Below are 20,305 nucleotides of genomic sequence, written 5' to 3' on the forward strand. Positions count from 1 at the left end.
TCGGCGCTTTGCACCAAGACTCTTGAGCCCGACGCGTGCACATTAGAGCAGTCCAAACTTTTCAGAGCGCTGAGGCACAGTCGTCGCAGAGCCCCATGGTTCCTCGTCAGCAAACCCAAGTTTTGCTTGGCGGCAAGCGGCCTAACTGTCATCTCAGATCAAAAGGCGGGTTATTTTTAGACTGTTGTGCGCAGCAGCGCCTGCTAGCTTCTTTAGGCAAGAGCTGGAGAAACGAACGGTCCGCCTGATCTTACCTGCGTGGTTGATTCATAATACCCTTCATGCTCGTGTGCGAACAGAAGTGATGCAGACGAGACTGGTTGCCATTGTATATGACGTTTGCTTTGCTTGCATCATGATTTCTTCATCTTGTTTGACGGGCGTTTGAAAAGGCCATGTTTCAACGTTGATGGGTGGACCCTGGAGATCTCTCTCCCGTGTTCCTGACCAGGTGCAGGAAAGTGACGTGATCGAGGGTAGCTCACTATACTATACTATAATACTACTACAGCTACGTGGTTTTCATAGAGTCCACAAGTTGCAAATACCATTCTTGGCCTCAAAGACTCTGAATGCACTGTTTTATAGTCGCTGAGCATTGCCGTCGTGTGTTGGCAGTGTATCGACTGCGGCTGCCGCGTCTGCACTAAACTCAGCCTGCGTACTCTTAACGCGCGTCCCCGCAAATCTTTCACCTCCCGTCTCTGATCAGCTTCCACCCTAGTCGGGCAATCACGCAACTTGTTGAGGAGGGAAAATTGGTCGGAACAGTGCATGTGGTTTGCAGAAACATCGCCAATCTTGGCTCTGGATTTCTATCTTGCATCCTATTGCACCAAACCATGCAGCAAGCCCTGTATCTCGGGCGCCATGGACGCGCGTCAGACCCCTCTTACACACCACCACAACACCCTCTCTGCCACGGATCCCCACACCGTCCGTGTACAACACATCCCTCTCTACAAAGTGCCAGCAGTAATTGCAACGGATGACTGAAACGTGAAACCTCATACGTCGTGCGTACAAGTGCCAAAATGCTCGTAAACATACAGAAAAGACATAGGAGATGTCGCAAATCGTAAACCAAAATGGCAAAATGGTATAAACGGTGCCGCAAACCCCCGCGTGCACACGGAAAAGTCGAAGTGAAAAAATGCAGTGAAGCAATGAAAATCGGTCGCCAAAGTGATGCCAAAGTAATAGGAAAAGCCTCTGTTGAGGTAGGTGCAGACATTACAGGTTATCGCATGTCTCTTGGATGTCGCGCCAGAAACGCCAGCGCAAATGAATCGAAATGACGATGAATCCCAGGCTCTATGTTTGTACAGGCGGGAATGTCGTCCGCGTAACGAATGTCGCGGGGCCAAATGGGACGGGTATCTCGGCTTCTATCGAACTCTACATGCTCGAGAGCTAGGTGCCGTGCACTGTCGCTAGACTCGGCTTACGTTGTAGGTATGGCGCGATAGAAAGATACTGGGTGTGGTGAATGGAAGGTGGGGGGTTCGCCGATGACTTCAGCGTGGATGCTGGTTTCGAGGGTCTTGCTGGTTTTGTTGCTGTCCACCCTCGCCGCGTGCTCGTATCCATTGAGCGTTGCCACTCATACGACCCTCCAATGCCTTTTGGGCATCTGGGTCTAGGCGGCGAATGACCTGGGCATTGATAATATCCTCGGGCCGGAGTTTGCTGACGGCGTGTGCAATGGAGGAAATGACGCTGGCACGGAGCTCCTTGGCTTCGCGGATGTCCTCACCCTGCAGGCGGAACTTGTCCTGCTTGGACATGTTGGCGCGTCGTGTTGCTCGGATCTCGTCCATGATGTGAAGCAGGACTGCCTCTGGTGCACGGTTGCGCTCAGCGGCGTGCTTAGCATCGCGGACGTATCGGCGAGTGACGTCCATGGCACCATCAGCTGAGAAGGCGATGCAGTAGGAGAGCTTCTTGCCCCAGCCTGAAGAGTCTGTTAGTACAGGAAGGTTGTGGATATGCAGCGAGCAACATACCATCAGTGTATAACCGGGGCTTGTCCCACGCCTCTTCACAGGCGTCGACGTGTACCCATCGCTTGCGGTGAACAGAGTAGACTTCGGTCCAGACGTGGTCCTCTGCGTTCCACACCCAGCGTACTCTTGACCCGACAGCGCGGCAGAGCATGCTGAAGCAGTTGGCCCACTCGCCACATCGGCCTTTGCGGGTTTGCAAAAGAACGAATGCGTCGTTGTATCGTGGGAAGCGCTCGTAGTTCTTGCAGCCCTCGTGCGAGCATTGGTAAGCCTCGACCTGGTTGGCGCCGCGGGCTTGTTCGTCGGGCAGTGGTGGTGTGATGCCAACGGCCACGGTTGGCGAGTAGCATCGCGAGCACGGCGGGTTGTTGACCCAGGAGAAGAAGGATCGCTTGAACCAACGGAGTAGTGCGCGGACGACGCAGTCTTGGTAGCCCCAGGCAGCCTTCTTTCCCATGCTCTCGCCCTCGGCCTGCAATATTTGGCTCTCCTCTTCGGCCTCGTTGTAGATTTGCTCGAGCGGGATGACGCGAAGGGCCTCGTCGAGCAGTCCGGGGTTTTCCCATCGCACGGGCATGTTGGAGAGCGAATGCAGCATGTTCTTGAAGCGGAGCGAGCGCGCATCACGGGGCGCCTCTGGGACGAGCGGAATGTTCTTGATGGAAGCGTACGTGGGCGGGGCGGACTGCGACGGCGGCGGCTGGGGTGTGCCGAAATCCCTGGGTGCTGGCGATGAGGAGCGGGACTGCGATGATCGTGATGTGAGCTCGTTCATGCGCTTTCTGCTAAGGACGTGCCGAAACTGCTCCGTCATCTCGGCAGCCAGCCGGTCCGTGTCGACATGTTGTTGTGGTTGTGGTTGTTGAGCGCGGTGGGCGCTGTTGTTGTATTCCATCGTGGGCAGGTGCGAGCTGCAGTCGCAATGTTGTTGTGCGCGGTGGTGGGTGTGCAGGTGTGGGTGACGGGGTGACGGGGCGTCGTGGGAGTAATAGCGTGGTCGACAGGCTGCGGATTGGCAAGTGCACAGCCCGATGATGGCAGCGGCGCAGCAACGAGACGGCAGCCACAGGCAGATATTCTGGGAATTCTGCTCGTCGTTGAGGGCGCGAAGAGAGAGGTCCAAGGGCTCGTTCTCTCGTTGCGGGCGGCTATGGCAGCGCTGGAGGAGGACGGGTTTGGTCGTCGAATGGGTGGTGGAGTCGTAGGTTGGACAGGTGCGGACGAGGGTAATTGATTGAGGGATGGGGCAAGACGACGACGACTCGCGCTTACCCAATCCAGCCGGGTTGACGCGGCCCTGTCGCGGCTTCCACATGTCTAGAACTCCACCGCGCCCACCACCCGCCCAAAAGCCCTGCGACCACGCAACAGCAGTCAGATCAGCGTGACATTCTCTCTCTGATAGTCATCCGCTTGCGCACCCACCCGCTACGTTGCCTCCGCTGTCGCTCTCCGCGTCTCCCCCTCTACACCATGTAATCACACACTTGCACACTGCATTGCCTTTGCTTGCGTGCTTGCTTCTGCCATCCACTGCCAGTAGGCCAGCGCAGGGGCAGGCGACGCTTCGCTAAGCGTGGCAGCTTCGCACTGCAGCTTGCGCAATCTTTCAGTGAACCACTTTACCCTCTAGAATCGCCTGCCTTGGCGTCGGCGTCGCAATCACCACTCGTTACCACGGTCAATTGTTTCGCGCGCCGTGCCAAGGGCACTCTGCCAGTCTCGAAGCTACTCAAGCTTTGCTAGGTCAAGTTTGCGCACAGCTTCAACTATACGCACACGCGCTTACGCTCTCGACTACGACCATGTACTCCTTTGATCTTGGTTGCTGATGATTCTGCCCTCACGTCGCCATGACGCGCCTGCCCACATTACGTTATGGCTGCCAATGGGCTTCCTTCACGCTCCACTCCATGGCGCTACTCCCTACCGCCTACATTTCCAATAGTTCAATCGGTACATTCATCTCGCCAGTGTCTCGCAAAGTCCTCCTCTGCACGCGAACGCGAGTCTTCTGCCTCCAATCTCCCTTGTCCTGAGTTGCTGCCTCTTCCGGTTACCTTTGCGGCGCGCCCTGGTGGACTAGTGGAGACGTTGATCTTCGCTAGCCACGCGTCCGTCTTCAACCCAGACTCCACCATCATACTGACCACGACCGTTTGACCGTCAAATTTGCTGCAATTCATGGGCAATTGGCAACAACGCCACTGTCCTGTTCCTTGGCGTTGTGAATTTCTGATGCCTTTTTCCTGGTATTTGTATTCCAGGCCACGTGGTTAGCCACCTCTTCGACTCCGTGTGAGGCGCAGGCGCGGCACGGCGCTTCTCGGTGGCGTATCTCTCGGAGGATCGTCTGCAAGTCATAACCCGATTACGACGTGTGCAACAGAGCATTGCCTGCCTCATCATTGGATTCCGTACATGCATACGATCTTCCAGAACCACCTGCTCCTTCTTCCTGCAACCCTACTCATGCACAAGGCTGAGCGGCTGCCGCCCCAACTCATGCAACTTTGCTCGCACGTTGGTGGGTAAAGAGAAGACACATCTAGCATCTGCATCTGCTGGCGGAGCACGTTACAACTAGCATGCAACTGTAGTACAGATACCCACGTCTACGCGTCCACACCCATGCGCACTCCAAACAACATCCTTCCATTGGTTATTTTCTAGCATCCACCATGTTCGCACTACACAACCCAGATAACGATCTCGACCCACACTTGCTTTTTTTCTTCGATAACCTTCTAGCTACCCGTCACCGCTTCTTCATTTCTTAAATCCGGTATGTTCCGTGATGGAGTTTCCGGAGGTATCTTGATCCTCATCTCCATATGCTGTCTTCATCATGACCCAGCACGTAACGACCTAAACACACGTGGATGAATCTTCGACAAGGAAAAAATCGTCACAGTGGACACACACAGAGGACGTGTACTCTGCGATTTCCTACAAGGATTCTGCAGTGACGCTGGTCAGTCGCTCATCAAACTTCCCGTGTCAATCAATGATGAATCACTGGGTTGCGACTCGGGTCTCAGAAAAGACCGCAGCACGACCGGGGAAGATGACGTGGACCGTGGTCTGGATACACACACCCCACGTACGCAGGCAGCATCGAGTATGCGTGTACGGCGGCAAATGCATACGGTACGTGTGTGCCTCGAGGGACGACGCCTTACGCCCCGAGGCCGCACGCACGCACGCAAGTCCGCATACGTACGCAGGTATGTAAGCCCTCGTGACGGGCTTCAGGGTCAGTCGAATGTTGGGACTCTGGGTATATAAAGTCTACTTGATGGACCACCACCTGTTGTGACGTTGTATGCGGAGCCGCAGGACGGCGATGATCTTGGATTGGCAACATGGTGTCCAGTGGAAACCCCATCAGAGAAGGAAGCAGCCAAACGAACGAGCTCAAGCCACCGCCACAGTGAACAGGGGGAACCGTCATTGAACGACGACCACCTTGTCGCTGATCACAGAGAATGTGCCACTTTGTGTGGAGATTGGGGTTTCAGCTTTGGATTACGCAAGCATGGAGTAGCCTTCCATTTCAAGCTGTGAGGTATCTCAATACTGTGCACCCATAACAAAACTCCATCCTAAATGGTCATGATATCGTATCCGTACCCAAGCACCATAAAACACCCAGCGACAATGCATGCCATTACAATCCCGCCTTGACAACCAAAACACTAGCACCCAGCTTCCCTTCCCACACCTTCTCAGCAAGCACACCCAGCGTACCCGCCGCACTCGAACTACTCCGTATCTCATCCGCAGTGTTCTCCCTCTCCAACACACTGTTCCTTGCTACGTTCCTGCCCAGCACGATGAGATCACCTGCGTTCTTCGGCGACTGACCAACCTCGATACTCGCGCGGGCAATAACATCCGCAACAGGTGCCGTGGACGACACAGTCTCGAAGACAACGCGGTTCGCTAGATCAACAGGAATGGAGGCGCGCAGCGAAGCGAAGAAGGCCGCATCTTGTTCGCGGGATGAGGTCGTAGCTGTCGTCGTTACAATCTCTCCTTCCTTTCCTAGCACCGTTGACGAGACTGGCGAAGGGGCAGAGCTACCGATGATAGACTCTGGGACATCGAAATACACAATCGTGGCAGTGACTTGCGGGTTCTCTGCCAACTGCAGAACCAGTCTCAACGCAGTCTTATCGTCGCTGCCGCCAAAGAAGGGGAAGAAGATGTGGTGGCTTCGGTCCGCAATGGGCGCTGTGACTGCCTTGTCCCTGGCGCTCGACAGACTGATACTGCTGTAAGTTCTGGCAAGCTTCAATCGCTGCTTCTGCTCCTTGTTCTTGCTGCCTCCAAAGTTCTTGTTGATGAGTACCGCGACGGGCACGCTAGCTTGTTCGAGCGTCTCATGCACAAACGAGTTGTAACCTGAAGCGGCGAGCTTGTTCTTCGTTCCCTTGTCTTCGATGATGGCTTGTTCGGACATGCCGCCTGTTTCGCTCCAGGGAAGAACAAGGAAGTTGGAATCTGAAGCACGTGTGGCTAGGGTCTCAGCGAAAGAGGATTCCGGTACGACGAGTACTTCGCCGCTGACGGCTAGGTTGTGGAGACGACCAAAAGTGCGGAAGGTGTTTACGACAGGGTCGTAGGCCGTGTATGATTCGATTTCCGAGACCTGCATGACGGAGGAGCCACGATCGGTAAGGTTGAGTAGGCGGAGACCGTAGGCTTCTACCGGGCGGGATGGTGCAGTTTCGACTAGTGTAGTTTCGCCTGTCTCTTTGCCCGTGCTGCTGATGTCCTTGGAAGGATGCGTCTTGGGCGCTGGCTTGTCTGCGTTTCCACCAAAGAGGGAGGTGAATGCTAGGAGGTTGGGCATGCTGTCCAGACGGAGGTAGATGGTCATACGCTGGATCTTCTCGGCTGCCATCTTCTCGTAGTTCACACCGTCGACACCATCTTCGGAGGCATCTAGAGGTTTGCCGGTGTCCCAGTCGATCTCGCCGCGACGCCACGCCTCGACCTTCTTCTGGTACCATGGGGGGTAGAAGTACATGGTCAAGGGAGAGGATGCAAAGGTGGTGACAAGGGCCATGACGACGAAGATGGTAAAGGTTCGAGTGCTGAGAATCTTGGCATTCAATCCGATGTTCTGTGACTGTTAATGCTGGCTCCGTGCTTCGAAGAGAGTGCTTGCTTACCAAAACGATCAGTTCTACCAATCCCTTACAACTCATCAATGATCCCACAGCGAAACATTCTCGCCATAGCATCTTGCTCCCGCGAGCCGCAAGTGTAGCACTAAGGAACTTGGAGAAGAACGCTACAGCGCAGACGCCGATGACGTAGGCCCAAACAATGCCAGAATCCAAAAGGCCAATGTTGGTGTTCAATCCCGAGAGAGTGAAGTAGAGCGGCAGGAACAGTGCGCCAATCAGATCCTCAATCTTCTCAGCAACTTTGATGGCAAAACCACCTTCGTGGGGACAAATCAATCCAGCCATGAAAGCTCCGAAAATAGGATGGACGCCAATAATACCGGTGAAGAAAGCAGATCCCAGAGCGATGAGCAGGGTGAGACTGATGATGCCTTGACTGGGACCGTCTTGGAGCGCGCGCTGGCGACGCAGGATGTAGACGAATGCGGGTCGGACGGCGTACACAAGGAACAACATGTACCCAAAACACGTGAGGAGCACCCACAGTGCTGACAGGCCGGATCCAGCGTTCACGAGTGCTACGCAAAGGGCGAGCAGAATCCATCCTGTACATATTAGTCTGAGAATCATATGGAATTATGTCCTGTGCAACTCACCAACAACGTCATTCCCGACACCAGCGGAAAGAACAATAACACCAACGGGAGTCATGAGCAGCTTGAGTTCCGTCAAGATACGGCAAAGCACAGGGAAAGCCTATCATGTCAGCGAATGCAGCCTCGGCTCGTCTTGGAGAACTCACAGTAATCGCCATCGCCACACCGATGAACAACATGAAGATGGAAAAGTCAATCTGAACCGTATCCGGCTCATCCTTGAACTCGTTGTAAAGTCCCACGGCAATGGCGCATCCGAGTCCGAACGGAATCGCCATACTCGCCAAGCCAACATTGAGCGCCGGTCTCCAATTGCTCAGCAAAAACCGCAGATCGACTTCCAATCCAATAATGAACAGAAACAAGGTGAGACCGAGATTAGCAACCAGGTTCAAGTTGGTCATGGACTCTGTTGGAAAGATGGAACTTTGAAAGTTTGGGATGCGGCCCATGACCGAGGGACCCAGGATGATTCCGCCGATGATTTCGGATATGACGCGAGGTTGGCGGATCTTGGAGAGGGGCCAGTTGAGTGCGCGGCAGAAGATGATGATGATGCCTGCCTGTGGTGCACATTGCAGTTAATTCTCTGCTCTCCTATAACTTTGAAAGAAAACCAAATCTGAATTCGACGCATATTGTACTGTTTCGCACGCAGAACTAGGGTCATGGCACTGGAGTTGCGCAAAGAGAAGATGATGGTAGCGCTGGATCGGTGAAGCGTCCCACAAGCCAGCTTTCCGAAGCGATGCACGAAAAACTAAAGCACAACATACCTGAACAATGAACAGAATAATCGGATGGCTCTTGTCGAAATGCACTGGATTGACGCCCTCGAGGATACCAGCCTGTGGCGGTGCCTTGACAGGCGCCGTGGGCGCCGCACTCGCCGACGCAGCTATGGACGACATGGTCGAACGCGTGGGCCGGGTGGTAACAAGTCAGGTGTAAGAGAAGAGGAGAGACAGGTTCCCCCACAAAAAAGCTTCCCCAGAGTTAACTCGACGTGCAAACGAGCAAAAGAATAGCGAACCCCAGGTTCTTTAACAAGTTGGTAGAAACAAACATGCACGCGGGTCCCAGCGCCCCATTCTTAATGCCCCGAATCCTAGGTCGCAAAAGGGTAGCGAGCATCAGCCTAGGGTCTAGGCGTGCCTTCGCACCGTCTCTTGGTTTCGACGTTGTTCGCGCGCAAATGGGCGGCGGGCAGCGGAAGCTAGCAAGAATGCACTTGGGGCAAATGCGCGGTTGTGATTGCGTGCCGCGCTGTGGACGCTTGCCCATGTGATTGCCTCAAGTCGCCCTCGTGCTGTCGTCGTACGGGTCCTGCTGCATGGCACGCATGGCCTCACCGCTCACCTGGTCGTCTGGCTATTGGTGAAAGCACGTGTGGCGCGGTGCTCGTGGGCTTGGTTCCGCTTGTTCGCCAAGTTGGGGAGTCGTAAGCCAACCCAATGGAGATCAGGCGATAGCTGATGGGCCGGGGTTATCGCGCTCCACACCAAGCTGCGATGCTCAGAGCTCGGAGAGCAAGAAAACTGCCACACCAAGATCCTGCGCCAAGGGGAACAACCGGTCCTTTTGGTGGGTTTTTTGGTGGAGTTGGAGTGCTCAGATGACATGTGCTGAGGGAATTTGGTGATGAGGATCGGCTTGCCCACACCGGATTGCGGAGGCGGGAGTCACCAGGCCCTTGTGTCACCATGACCATGACCTTGTTCGTGGCACGACGGCGCATGGGCAGGAAGGTTCCACGAAGCTGCAGAGCGTATGCGACGTGAATGGACAAGCATTTGCGGGACTAATCTCGTCACATTGACGCTATCTCGAGGTTGATAACAATTTCCAGAGCTTCCACTTTTGCAACAAATACCGCGTCTGCCTGCAAGAGGACACGGGCGGTATGTTTTATGCTACGAGTCTTGGCTTCTCTGCTATACCCGGCCTTCGATGCCAAGAAGTCTGTACTTTCTTAGCTGCACCACCACTGTACACTACATGTATTCGCCAGATTCTGGCTTATCTGGCAAACCTATCTTCAGCACTAACAGATACCAGTAGACATAACATTACTACCGAGTGTCACCTATTTACAATTCAGAAGCTACCTACCCATTCCCTCGCAACCACCTAGCATCCAACCCTACTCCCACTAACAACAACATCATCATACCACATAGTATTCGTATCCCCCCCATAGCTCTCCCACCCAAAATACACCCCCGTAATCTTCGGCTTAACACTACTCCTCGTCCACTGCCCCGCATTTGGATTCGCCGCCCCATTCCCCACCGTCAATCCCGCTACCGTCACATTATTCAACCACGTCTGCACACTCCCGTCCGTCCCTAGACGGTACTCGAAGCACGACCACGCATTCGTCGGCAGCGCCTTTGACGTCGCGATACCTTGCGGCGACAGGTCGGGTAGCGTCGCGTCGTCGGTTTCGCGGTTGTACATGAGAATTTTGGATTGCCCGCCGATGCGGAGGTGTTTCTTTGCGCCTTGGGCTGAGTCCGGCATGGTGATGAAGGTGACGTGCGAGTCGGTTAGGGCTTTTGAGGCTTTGCTGTGTGTGGGGTGTTGTTAGTAACGAGGTCTGGATGACTTTTCTTTTGGTGAGTGGGAAATGGCGAGTACGTACACATATGTTCGCACGTATACGTCGCCAGCAGGAATCTTTGTTGTGCCTACGAAGATGTGGCCACAGAATCCTCCTGCTCCATCGACGCGAATGCTGTTCTTGCCTGTGTGAGCTGTCGAGCTATCTAGAGTGACTTTGCCTCCTTGGGAACAGTCTGGTGCGTATGTAGGCCATGCGGTCTGGTCCCAGCCACTCTCGAAGCCTTCAGTAACTTGGGCAATGGTAGGTGCCGCGAGGGACAAGGCGATGAGAGCTGTTTGACGAAGCATTGTTGTTGTTCTGGTGCAGATTGAGATGATGGTATTCAGACAGGGACAAATTGCTATGCCTTTATACCCTCATCTCCATCATGCTCGCAACCCAAGCTTTTCCTTCCGTAACATAACAGGCATAGTGGCATGCTTGTTCCGTGCTTGTTTCTAGAATATATGAAAATGGCGTTCTAGTGGTTAAAATGTCGGTAAATCGTGCATCTTACCCCAGGTTATTCTTCGGCTTCTATATGCGTGTGCCATTTAGATTAACCTTGAGATTTAGCGTGGTACATGTTTATATTGCCAACGTCACCTGAGAGCATGTTTCCTGCCGCCATTTCCCCCAAGTTTTGATTGTGCGTATAGAAGGGTAGATTGGGCCTGGGCTTGGGGTGGAGATGAGCAATGCCATATCAGCAATCTCGTCACAGTAACTTCAGTTGTCCTACAACTTCATGAGCATGTCATATCCTCGACTCTCACCATCGTCCCCCACCTCCCCAATGACCTGCTAGACGATTGACACCACGAGTATTAGCGCATCATAACCTCATCACACCTCGCACCTGCATACTTCAAGTTTCAATCCTCTTCCATTCCACTAGCTCGTGAGCTTGACTCTATAAAAAAGACAATTGTGTATAAACAAAGCGCGCAAAGCAGTTCGGCCAGCGCTGGGAATCGAACACGCCGTGAAAGCGCCTCCACAAGACAAAACAAAAAGACCAATTTTCCTAGACCAAGGGAAGAAATGACAAACAGGCGAGATGCGAGCAGAGGGGGTATGCATATCCACCGAGAGAGGCAGGCGTATTACATATGAGTACGGGACCAGCCTTTCGAAAAAAAGACTAAAAGTGAGAATGAGACGGTGGATGTGGTGGTTTTTGATGTGAGACGGCGGCTGTAGTGCCATGTCCCACCGCAATCGATACTCTCACCTGCCCTGAGACGTGAGATGTAGAGAGTACCGAGCCGAGGACGCGACGTCTTAATGCAGCCATACTCCGCGTCGCCGCTACTTATTGTTAGCCTCTTATCGAGCAGCAGTATTCGCAGCCGCCTTGTTAACCTGTGTGACAACCACAGCAATGACGACCACAATAATGATGATAAGCAGGATAACGAGAAGGCACCACCACTTCTTGCGGTTACGGCTGCGCGCCTTGACGATAGCACCATCGATTTCGACGTTGGCGGCCTGGACGTTGTCGTGGATTTCCTCGCCCTTTTGCTCAATGTTGGCGACGAGCGGCTCCTGCTCCTGGACAATCTGGTCGAGGTCTTGGAAGAGTTGCGCAAGCTCGACCATTTGACGTTCTATATTCTGGATGGCCTCGTGGCGCTCTTTTACGTTGCGGAGGGTCGATGAGGCTTGGCCGCGGCGGTCTGAGTTAAGGAGCTGGGAAAAAAATTAGCATGTGACGCACTCGACAGGTTGAGGTCTTCTTACAGCCTGCTGGAAGATGGGCGCATCGGGGTCCGATACTGCGTCTCGGACCTCTTGTTCAGTAGCGTCTGGGCGCACAATGCGGTATTGGCGCTCGGCGGCAGCTTGCGAATCCCTTCGGAAATCCGACTCGAGCGACTGGTACTTGTTGATGGTCGCTTTCAATCTGCGGTCGACCTTGCCGACTTGCGGAGCATTCCTTGGGTGGCCGGAGTCGGGCTTCGACTTGATCGCTTTTACACGGGTCACGAGGCCACGGTACCCAGTCATAATCTGCGAGCTGAGGTTGTTGATTTCGCCCGAGGGCATGTCTGGCCGCGCCAGCGACTGCTTGAAGACACGGTCGAGGTTGCTGAGCTGGGCATCGAGGTCGTCGAGGGCGCGGTCGACTTCGCGGCATTCGTCGAGGATGGCGTTGGGGTTGGCGGGTGCGCCACCGTAGGGCTGCATCTCTACGTCGCCTGTGTGGTGTTAGAGAGCTGTCAAGGTTGTCGCGCGTCGAACAACATACCATAGCTGTCACCCTGGTTGTAGTTGTTGTAGCCAGCCGGGCTCTGGTCGCGGGCATCGTAGGGGTTGCCGCCATATGATCCTATCTGGCCGTAGCCCTTGTTTCCAAACTGTTCGTCGGCAGCAGCCATGGTCAGCAAGTGTGAATGGCGAGTGTGGCGGATGTTGTGTTGTGTTGTGGTGTTACAGAGAGGCGTGCAGTCAATTGAGTAGTCTGGCGGAGAAGGGACTTACGCTCATGCTGAAACAGACCCCGTGTGGTATGAGTGGACGTGAGGTCTCCTGAGACAACCGAGTACAAACGCGTAAAGCACACTAGAGTGGCGGTTGGCTCGTGGGTAGGGCAGAGGTGAATTGATGTCAAACGCGCTTGAGCTCGAATCAATGCTGGAGAAGGGCTATCGAGAGAAGATAAATGTGTTTCAGCTTGGAGAGCGTTTCCTGGGGCTGAGTGTGAGAGTGGAGGCGCACACATGCAGGAGGCGCTGGCACTAGGCCCAGAGGGGATGGTAAGCAGCGGCGCGTCGTTGGCCCGCAGCGGCGACGATGCCCTAACTTCACTCTAATTTTGGCATCGTGCAGAGACTCTGGCATCTGGAAGGAACATGTTGGTAAATCATCTCACTTGGCTCCTACTCTCGCCCCCATCTCGCAAAGAGGCTCCGAGGCGGCGAATCGGAGCCCTAAACGGCGGCTTACGCAGCCTCGCGGTCTTTGCAAGAAACGTCTGCGCTAGACTCAGCCTTGCAGACCGCATCACAGCTTATGAACGCCTCCGCTTGGTGGTCCCATCTCCGTCTTCACCTCTAGGCTGAAAGCGCACTACTTGGTGGCTGGCTGTCCTGCACTCCCCCAGCGTGTCTTCTCGTCACCGCCAGCCCATGACTTTTCCTGGTAGCCTAATCGCTGCTTGACTTCATCTACGGTTGCCTTGTCTCCGGTATTCTTGCCGATGTTGTCGCTGATCTTGACAGCATGACGCCCCGCAGCGGAAGCGATCTTGATTACAATGTTGAGGGGTACAGACTTGTTACCCGTCGACTTCTCCACAAAATCATCTGTCATCGTCAGCTTTTGTTCTTGGAACACATGCGCCACCGCACTTACTTGTCAGGAACGTCCCGACGCCGAAAGTAGGCTGGAAACCTGCCGCTTCCGCCGCAGCCTTGTACTTGAAGCAGAGCTCCAGGTTCAAAGAGTCGGAGAATACAATCGTCTTCTTGTCCTTGATGCCTTGTTCGTCGTAGAAGTCGCGCATCATCTTGATGAAGTCTAATGGGTCTCCAGAATCCTGTCGTACGCCTGCAAATACCTCGGCATACGTCTGTCGCGGTCCCGCGTCTCCATTATATGGTGCCTGGATAGGTGGCTTGGTCGAGGACATTGTCTCTACAGCATCGTTATTGGTGGTGTTTCCAGCTGAAGCCAGCGTTGTGACACCTCCCTGAACAGCTGTGGTAACACTTGGAATCTGCTTCTTGAAAGCCCGGAGGAAGGTAGGTGTGCCGAAAGTGTCTGTAAGTGCAATGCTGAGGACGCCTGCGCCGAATGTCGCTGTCCAGTACTCGAGAGCAATTTCGTTTGCGCTCTCGTAGTTGTTGGTAATGGCAGCCACGCCCATGAACCACTCGTGCGCAACAGTGCCCACGGGGACAAGGCCGTGCTTCATGGCGAAGTGGACGTTACTTGTCCCCGAGAGCTTCCCCTTCCATCCTGCCTTGTCGCCCTCATCAGCCGCTCTGCGCAAGCCCTGCAGCACGAGATCCTGGGTGTGGTAGTCGCGACGTCTCCGCGAGCCAAATTCGGAAAAGATGCAGCCTCCTTCCAGCAGACCGCGCCCCTTTTGGTATGCCTTTTCGACCTGGCCCTCGTGGCTCCAGTCTGTCTCGACAAACTTGAAGTATGCCTCGCTGACAAGCGCCAGCAAGGGAATCTCGTAAAGGATCGTGTCTAGCCAGAGGCCCTCGGTGTGAATGTGGAAATCGCCGACATCGCTGTCTGCGCCGGTATCGTTCGCGCACTGGAAAGACAGCTTGAGCTGCTGGGAAGGCTTTAGGCGGAAGGTGGAGAGGAAATGGAGGTATTGCGCGTTTAGGTAGGGGCAGGTCTTGTTGAGGAAGTTGAGCTCTTCCTCAGACACGGCAATGTTTTCGAGCTCTGATAGGGTAAGCGATTATTGTGCCGTGGGTAGGAGGCGAGCATACTATCTACTTGGGCCTGCAGCCATTTGAAGGCTGTGCGATTAAGCTTCTTATCGGGTGTGCGGTTTGTGAAGCCGTAGGTGACTGAGACGTCGGGGAAGAACTTTAGTATGCAACATTGCATAGTCAGCTTATAGAGATCTGTATCTAGAAGAGAAAAGACGCCCTCGGGCAGGGTCTGCGCATCGTTTGCCATGATGTCGTCTTGGTTGTTGCGCGTTTGGTGATTCAGCGTCAGGGCTGCGCTTGCGATCGCGGTGGATAGAGGGGTGGTGGGGCAGTCGCGAAGGTTATCAGGGCGCGTAGTGTGGGTCGCGCGTAGCCGTGGATGAGATGGAGACGCTGTGTATACTGGCAAGATAGCAGGACGATTGCCAATGCCTCGTGACAAACTATCTTCACCCAAACATGATTTGTTCCGAACGCGGGATTGGTGACGGCATGCGGCGCGTGAAGTCATGGATGGTTAGCGCCAAATCCCTTCAGCCCTACAGCTTGACCCTGAAGGCGCATGCAGCCTGGACTCGTTCCGCTCTGTACCAGCCTCTAGGGTCCAGCCAACCCTCGTTCCTTACACTCGACAGCCACAAGAGATGCTCGTAGCCGTCTCTATACTTGCCCTGTCACTGTCATTCCTGGTCTACCAGCGCCCGCCCTCGACATGGCTTGCTTTCCTTACTCGCCTCACACACTCTGCCGCGTCGTCGATAGCTGACAAGTCGCAGCATGGCGAGACAGACGACAGTACCCCGGCGGGAGAGCAATGCATAGAGCTGCAGACCCCGACGATACAGGAGGATGACGTCGAGACTACACCAAAAGCTGCTCCCCAGCCCGAACAAGATGCACCCGCAGTGCCCACCTTCACGCTCAACGAGCACGAGAGCTCCGACGAAGACGACGAAGAAGACAATCTGCCACCGCCTTCCTTCCCGGCCCTGAACTCGGCACAGAGAGCCTCGAAACCCCCTTCGCTATCCACCATGCCGCCACCATCCGCTATGCCTCCGCCCAGCAAGCCAAACCTCATGGCCCCGCCACCAACACCCACAACCTCCCTCATGCCACCCCCACGAGTCGCAGCTTCAAACCTCCGCGCCCTGCCCAACACCTCCTCGCAGTCAATGCGCGTACCCACAACTGGTCCTCTTCCCAACCGCGGCCCACTACCGAACCGCGGTCCACCAACTTCAAACGGCAGCCTGGGCCTTGCACCCACGGCAGGCCCCGCGCCCAAGACACCAAACGCCCGAGGCAAGGTACTCTTGTCGCCAGGTCACTCTCCGCTCGACTGGGCCTACCTGCAAAAGTCTGGCAAGAACTTGTCGGGCGTGGACTCGATGATACGCGTTACGCCGGCTATGCTCAAAGAGAAGAATGGACGGAAGGGCAAGCCGGCTTGGTCGAGCTATCAGGGCAAGGTCTACAATATGTCGCCCTATCTGCCCTTTCACCCTGGTGGAGAGGGCGAACTCAGGAGAGCAGCCGGCAAAGATGGGACCAAGTTATTTATGGAAGTTCATCCGTGGGTGAACTGGGAGAATATGCTGGGCGAATGTATGGTCGGCATCATGGTTAGTGAGGAGCACGCACCGAGCGATGCTGGCGGTCTCGAGGATATGGATTGAGCTATTACGGCTGGGTGGAGAAGTGGTGGACGAATCGAATTGGGGATTTGGTTTGAGACATGATACCCTATAGATCGAGGCATCGGACTGCGTTTGATACAAACCCGTCAGTTCAGTTTAATCTCGACAGATACCTGTGTTTGCTATATGTATATATACTCGTTAATCTGAACAGAGTAGATGAGCTAAGAAGGCAAATAGAGACAGGCTTGCGTCTCCCGACAATTATACGATTTCCGCGTAGCAGTGTGGACGCTTGTGAGTCCGAGTCTCAACTCAACAAGTGTGAATGACCTGTTCACTGATATAGGACACGATGGAGCGCAAACAGTTGTATCTCTAGGGACTGCTTTGGAACTCTTTCTTGGAGATGTCATATATGGATTCATTTTATATGGTACATCGAATGGCAATAGCTATCCTTGCCCAGAAAGCTGCTCACTCAGATAAGACGAAGAGCAGGAACTGATATAGTGTCCACCTTAAAGCACCACCGGTGAGACCAACATGTATCCCATTTATCGTAGAAAATTTTCGTCTGAACATCTAGGTTCGCAAACGTGAGAATATGATGAATGCAGACATGTATAAACCCTGCAACGTACATTAGCATCAGTCTCGTGTCTAGGTATAGCACGCCAACGTACCGAGGATATGAGATATGGCAACCCCAGACCAACGCCACCCCATTCAATCGCCTTGACCCACAGGACCGTCATCAAAGGCGCACCAACCAAAGATCCAAGTGTCTTGGTCAACATGACAATACTAAAGTCCTGAGCATCAGCGCCCTCAATGGCGATCAACGGCGACTTGATTAACGACATGGTAAACACCGGTAGCGCCGATCCGAGTGCGTAGATGATGAGCGCTGTTCACACATCAGCTCATTTAATCTCTGCAAGCAACTATTGAAATAAAAAAAAAGCATGCCGAACCTACCAGTGAACAACATCCAAAACTTTCCCGCTAATGCTATACATAGCACACCTAGTATCGATACCGCAATGCTAACATCTGCGCCCAGAATATTCAATCGCACATCAGAACCCTGAACGGCGCTCGATGCCATGGATGTGCGAATGATGCGTGGAACAACGACTGCAAGTAACGTGAGGTTCACCAACGCCTTGGCCGAGAGCAAGTAGCCTGCCTGTGCAAAAGTCCAATTGTAGCGTTTGGAAATGTACTGAACCAAAAGTTTCGTGTCTGAGCTAGCCAGTGCCGTGAAGAACAGGGTCAGTAGTAGAATTTGGAAGTTTCGTCGTCCAAGCACCAGGTGGACTAATTGCTGGATGGTGGTTTTGATGCTTTGGTAGTAGGTGCTGGAGGGTGGTGCTTTGAATGCAGATGCATACCTATCTGGGCTGAGATCTCTGCTGCCGATCAAGGGACCTGATTCCTCTGCGTTTTCGTCGGGTATGGTTTCATGGGCCGTTGTAGTGTATTTCGAGAATCTTGACGTGTTGGGAAGTAAACTGATCGTCGGTATAGCGCAGAGTAGGAGAAAGATGTTAAGCCAGAAGGGCAGCCAGAGGTTGGCACCCATGGTGAAAGCGGCAAAGGTCGGGCCCATGAAGGAGACGATGTAAGAAGTTGAGCTGATGTAGGAGAAGTATGATGCTCTGTTCGTAGTCAGTATTGCTTCCTTACTATGTGCTACTGGATGTAAGGTATCACTCGCCTTTGAACATACTCACTCGTCAAAGCAGAGGTAAGTGTGAATATCGTTGACTGGAATACACACTCGCCTCCTAAGACATTGAAGATTGGGCTCGCAAGAATGGCCTTCGTGGGCAAGAGGAGAGGAAAATGTCCTGACGAAGTTTAGATAAAGGCAGACTTTATGGTCTGGGTGAGTAGATTTTTGTATCAACACATACCGACGATGATAGCCCAAGCACTCATAACCACCCTTGGAATAATATTGAACCACAGCACTACCATAACACCCCATCTCCTGGCCATGAAGCTAAACGGTATCGTGACGATGAAATCTGAATGTAGACAGCATCAGCCTACACCTCTACCTCTTACGCGATACCAAACTTGCCGAATCACATACCACATACAACGCTCATCGTCTCCATGCTCCCTTGCAACCATGCAAGCCCCCGTTGAACATCCTTGACTTTACATAGCATCTCCGGTATCGTCCCATCTGGCTGTATCACCGATGGATCATTCGCTTCATAGTGCTCTTGACACAACCGGAGCTCTATCACTCGGTTGAGAGGCAATGTGTACAGAACGGACGAAAGCTGCACCAGGATGAGAAGGAGTACCAGTGGCCATATTGCGCGTTTACTGGGGGTAGACAGTATAGGAGATGGGTTGCGAGTTGGAGGCATAGATGTTGTTGCGAGGCGTGCGAGTAGTGGTGCGCTGCTGTCGATATCAGACATCGCGCTCAGGGTTCAATGGAAGTCACCATGTGGGGAGTCATGATCGGCTGTATACTGGTTCAAGAGCAAGCATGTGTGTATTTCGTGGTACCATCTGTGTTGTTCTACCTTGTGTCTTATCGGGATGGTACGATAAGCCAATGGTCACGTGATCCTGATGCTGACCTTGGGATTCTTGAAAAGACCTCAGGGCGTCCTACGTTGAAGTATCAACTTAGAAGCTCCTTATCGCATCTTGCACTATGGATTCCGTTTCCCTGATATTCCACACCTGTCCCGCATCGAAGTGTTGTTTTGCCATTTGAATATATTGCCGGGCATTATTCCGCCAAAGTAGGGCTATCCCAGCCACTCCTGCCGCCAACGCATCGCAATCTTCCGGCGGTACCAAATCGCGTCGCGTTTTATCGATCTGCCTCAACACCCACTATTTGTTTCTACCGCGTTGACCCCTTGTCGTAAAACAGACCCGTCTTACAGCGCATATTTCCTTTGTCGCCCAAGCTGTATTTGCGTCTTCCCACGGAAACGTGGCTGGCTGTCTCGAGGGACCTTCCTTGCAGGGAATTCCGGTCTCGGCGCGCTGCGGAAAACGCCACATCAACAGGCCTCGCGACATTGGTCTGATAAATACGAGGCTGGGAACAAATTCGCCGCAGCATCGTGATCTTGCATCTCGATGATTACTTGCGCATGTCCCCATGTCCCGTGTCTGTTCCAATGCGAGGATCATGCCATGTCTGTGCTTCTGTTGCTTTTCCCGTGCTTGATCATCATGTATCCGCCTAGAGTGCAGCCTGATACAAGCAAGGTGAAGAGGAAAAGCAGCACCATAGTGTGAACTCTGTTTCTCGCCCATCGACTTGGTGGTGTAGTGCTGCTTTGCTTTCCGTAGTAGTCTAGGGATATGTAGCCTTTGCGCCAAGGTATGCTGTCCAATATCTCAAAAGACTCGACAGACGCAGGGGACGGCGGAGCGGATGTAAGATCGGACTCGGCATATCGCGGACAAAGCGTGTTATGAGCGAATGTAGTGTCGTCGTCGGTATAGGGCGAGAGCAGCCTGTAACCTGCTGCACCAGAGTTCGCGGTAGTAATAGAGATCTTGAGCGGTTAGTAGGCGGAGGCGCTCATAGGCCCATACAGGCGCCCATTGTGTAATACTCACTAGAGGCATTGTCGCCAGCGTTTGCATTCAAGTAACATGGAAGGAGTGTATACGTGCCTGTAGGAGCAGGATAGGGCAATCTTAAGCAACTCAGATCGCATTGCTTGCTTTGAAACATGCGACGAGTGGGTGTACCCTGCGGCGTGGACTGTATAGCATCCACTCGCCCAACATATATCACCAGGAATATCGCATGATGAAACGCAGAAACAATAGTATGCCAGGCGAAAGCGAGCAAGGAGGAC

The 20,305-nt window shown here is 53.6% G+C and overlaps 6 protein-coding genes across 6 annotated transcripts; 1 reads left to right on the top strand and 5 right to left on the bottom strand.

The window, feature by feature from the left end:
• Nucleotides 1–1,517: 1,517 nt before the first annotated feature.
• ACET3X_004812 (uncharacterized protein) lies at nt 1,518–2,901 on the bottom strand (the record flags this gene model as incomplete). Its single annotated transcript, XM_069450948.1, has 2 exons — nt 1,518–1,954; nt 2,007–2,901. 2 exons carry the CDS (start codon nt 2,899–2,901, stop codon nt 1,518–1,520), a joined length of 1,332 nt encoding a protein of 443 aa, XP_069306856.1.
• Nucleotides 2,902–5,573: 2,672 nt separating this feature from the next.
• On the bottom strand, nt 5,574–8,839 carry ACET3X_004813 (uncharacterized protein). Its single transcript, XM_069450949.1, has 5 exons — nt 8,577–8,839; nt 7,947–8,363; nt 7,801–7,900; nt 7,187–7,749; nt 5,574–7,137 (listed from the first exon to the last, which is right to left on the bottom strand). The coding sequence occupies exons 1-5, from the start codon at nt 8,709–8,711 to the stop codon at nt 5,677–5,679; spliced, it is 2,676 nt and encodes an 891-aa protein (XP_069306857.1). The 5' UTR covers nt 8,712–8,839; the 3' UTR covers nt 5,574–5,676.
• Nucleotides 8,840–11,284: 2,445 nt separating this feature from the next.
• ACET3X_004814 (uncharacterized protein) lies at nt 11,285–13,091 on the bottom strand. Its single transcript, XM_069450950.1, has 4 exons — nt 12,893–13,091; nt 12,660–12,768; nt 12,152–12,609; nt 11,285–12,100 (listed from the first exon to the last, which is right to left on the bottom strand). The coding sequence occupies exons 1-4, from the start codon at nt 12,896–12,898 to the stop codon at nt 11,735–11,737; spliced, it is 939 nt and encodes a 312-aa protein (XP_069306858.1). The 5' UTR covers nt 12,899–13,091; the 3' UTR covers nt 11,285–11,734.
• Nucleotides 13,092–13,480: 389 nt separating this feature from the next.
• ACET3X_004815 (uncharacterized protein) lies at nt 13,481–15,248 on the bottom strand (the record flags this gene model as incomplete). Its single annotated transcript, XM_069450952.1, has 3 exons — nt 14,863–15,248; nt 13,766–14,815; nt 13,481–13,716 (listed from the first exon to the last, which is right to left on the bottom strand). The coding sequence occupies exons 1-3, from the start codon at nt 15,053–15,055 to the stop codon at nt 13,481–13,483; spliced, it is 1,479 nt and encodes a 492-aa protein (XP_069306859.1). The 5' UTR covers nt 15,056–15,248.
• Nucleotides 15,249–15,452: 204 nt separating this feature from the next.
• Nucleotides 15,453–16,487, top strand: ACET3X_004816 (uncharacterized protein; the record flags this gene model as incomplete). Its single annotated transcript, XM_069450953.1, has 1 exon — nt 15,453–16,487. The coding sequence occupies one exon, from the start codon at nt 15,453–15,455 to the stop codon at nt 16,485–16,487; it is 1,035 nt and encodes a 344-aa protein (XP_069306860.1).
• A 546-nt stretch (nt 16,488–17,033) lies between these two features.
• ACET3X_004817 (uncharacterized protein) lies at nt 17,034–18,577 on the bottom strand (the record flags this gene model as incomplete). The annotated part of the gene is made up of 6 exons (XM_069450954.1): nt 17,034–17,081; nt 17,135–17,358; nt 17,430–18,112; nt 18,172–18,304; nt 18,371–18,484; nt 18,553–18,577. 6 exons carry the CDS (start codon nt 18,575–18,577, stop codon nt 17,034–17,036), a joined length of 1,227 nt encoding a protein of 408 aa, XP_069306861.1.
• Between the last annotated feature and the right edge of the window lie 1,728 nt (nt 18,578–20,305).

The sequence above is a fragment of the Alternaria dauci genome, chromosome 4 (genome assembly GCF_042100115.1).
Source record: "Alternaria dauci strain A2016 chromosome 4, whole genome shotgun sequence".
Classification (NCBI taxonomy): Eukaryota; Fungi; Ascomycota; class Dothideomycetes; order Pleosporales; family Pleosporaceae; genus Alternaria; species Alternaria dauci.

Coding starts and splice junctions, on each gene's coding strand:
- ACET3X_004813 (XM_069450949.1), bottom strand. CDS start 8,711: ATGTCGTCCATAGCTGCGTCGGCGAGTGCGGCGCCCACGGCGCCTGTC. Junction 7,901..7,946: donor GTGTGGCGATGGCGATTACT/GTGAGTTCTCCA, acceptor CTGACATGATAG/GCTTTCCCTGTGCTTTGCCG. Junction 7,138..7,186: donor TGGTAGAACTGATCGTTTTG/GTAAGCAAGCAC, acceptor TAACAGTCACAG/AACATCGGATTGAATGCCAA.
- ACET3X_004814 (XM_069450950.1), bottom strand. Junction 12,610..12,659: donor CAACCAGGGTGACAGCTATG/GTATGTTGTTCG, acceptor AACACCACACAG/GCGACGTAGAGATGCAGCCC. Junction 12,101..12,151: donor CGCCCATCTTCCAGCAGGCT/GTAAGAAGACCT, acceptor TTTTTTTCCCAG/CTCCTTAACTCAGACCGCCG.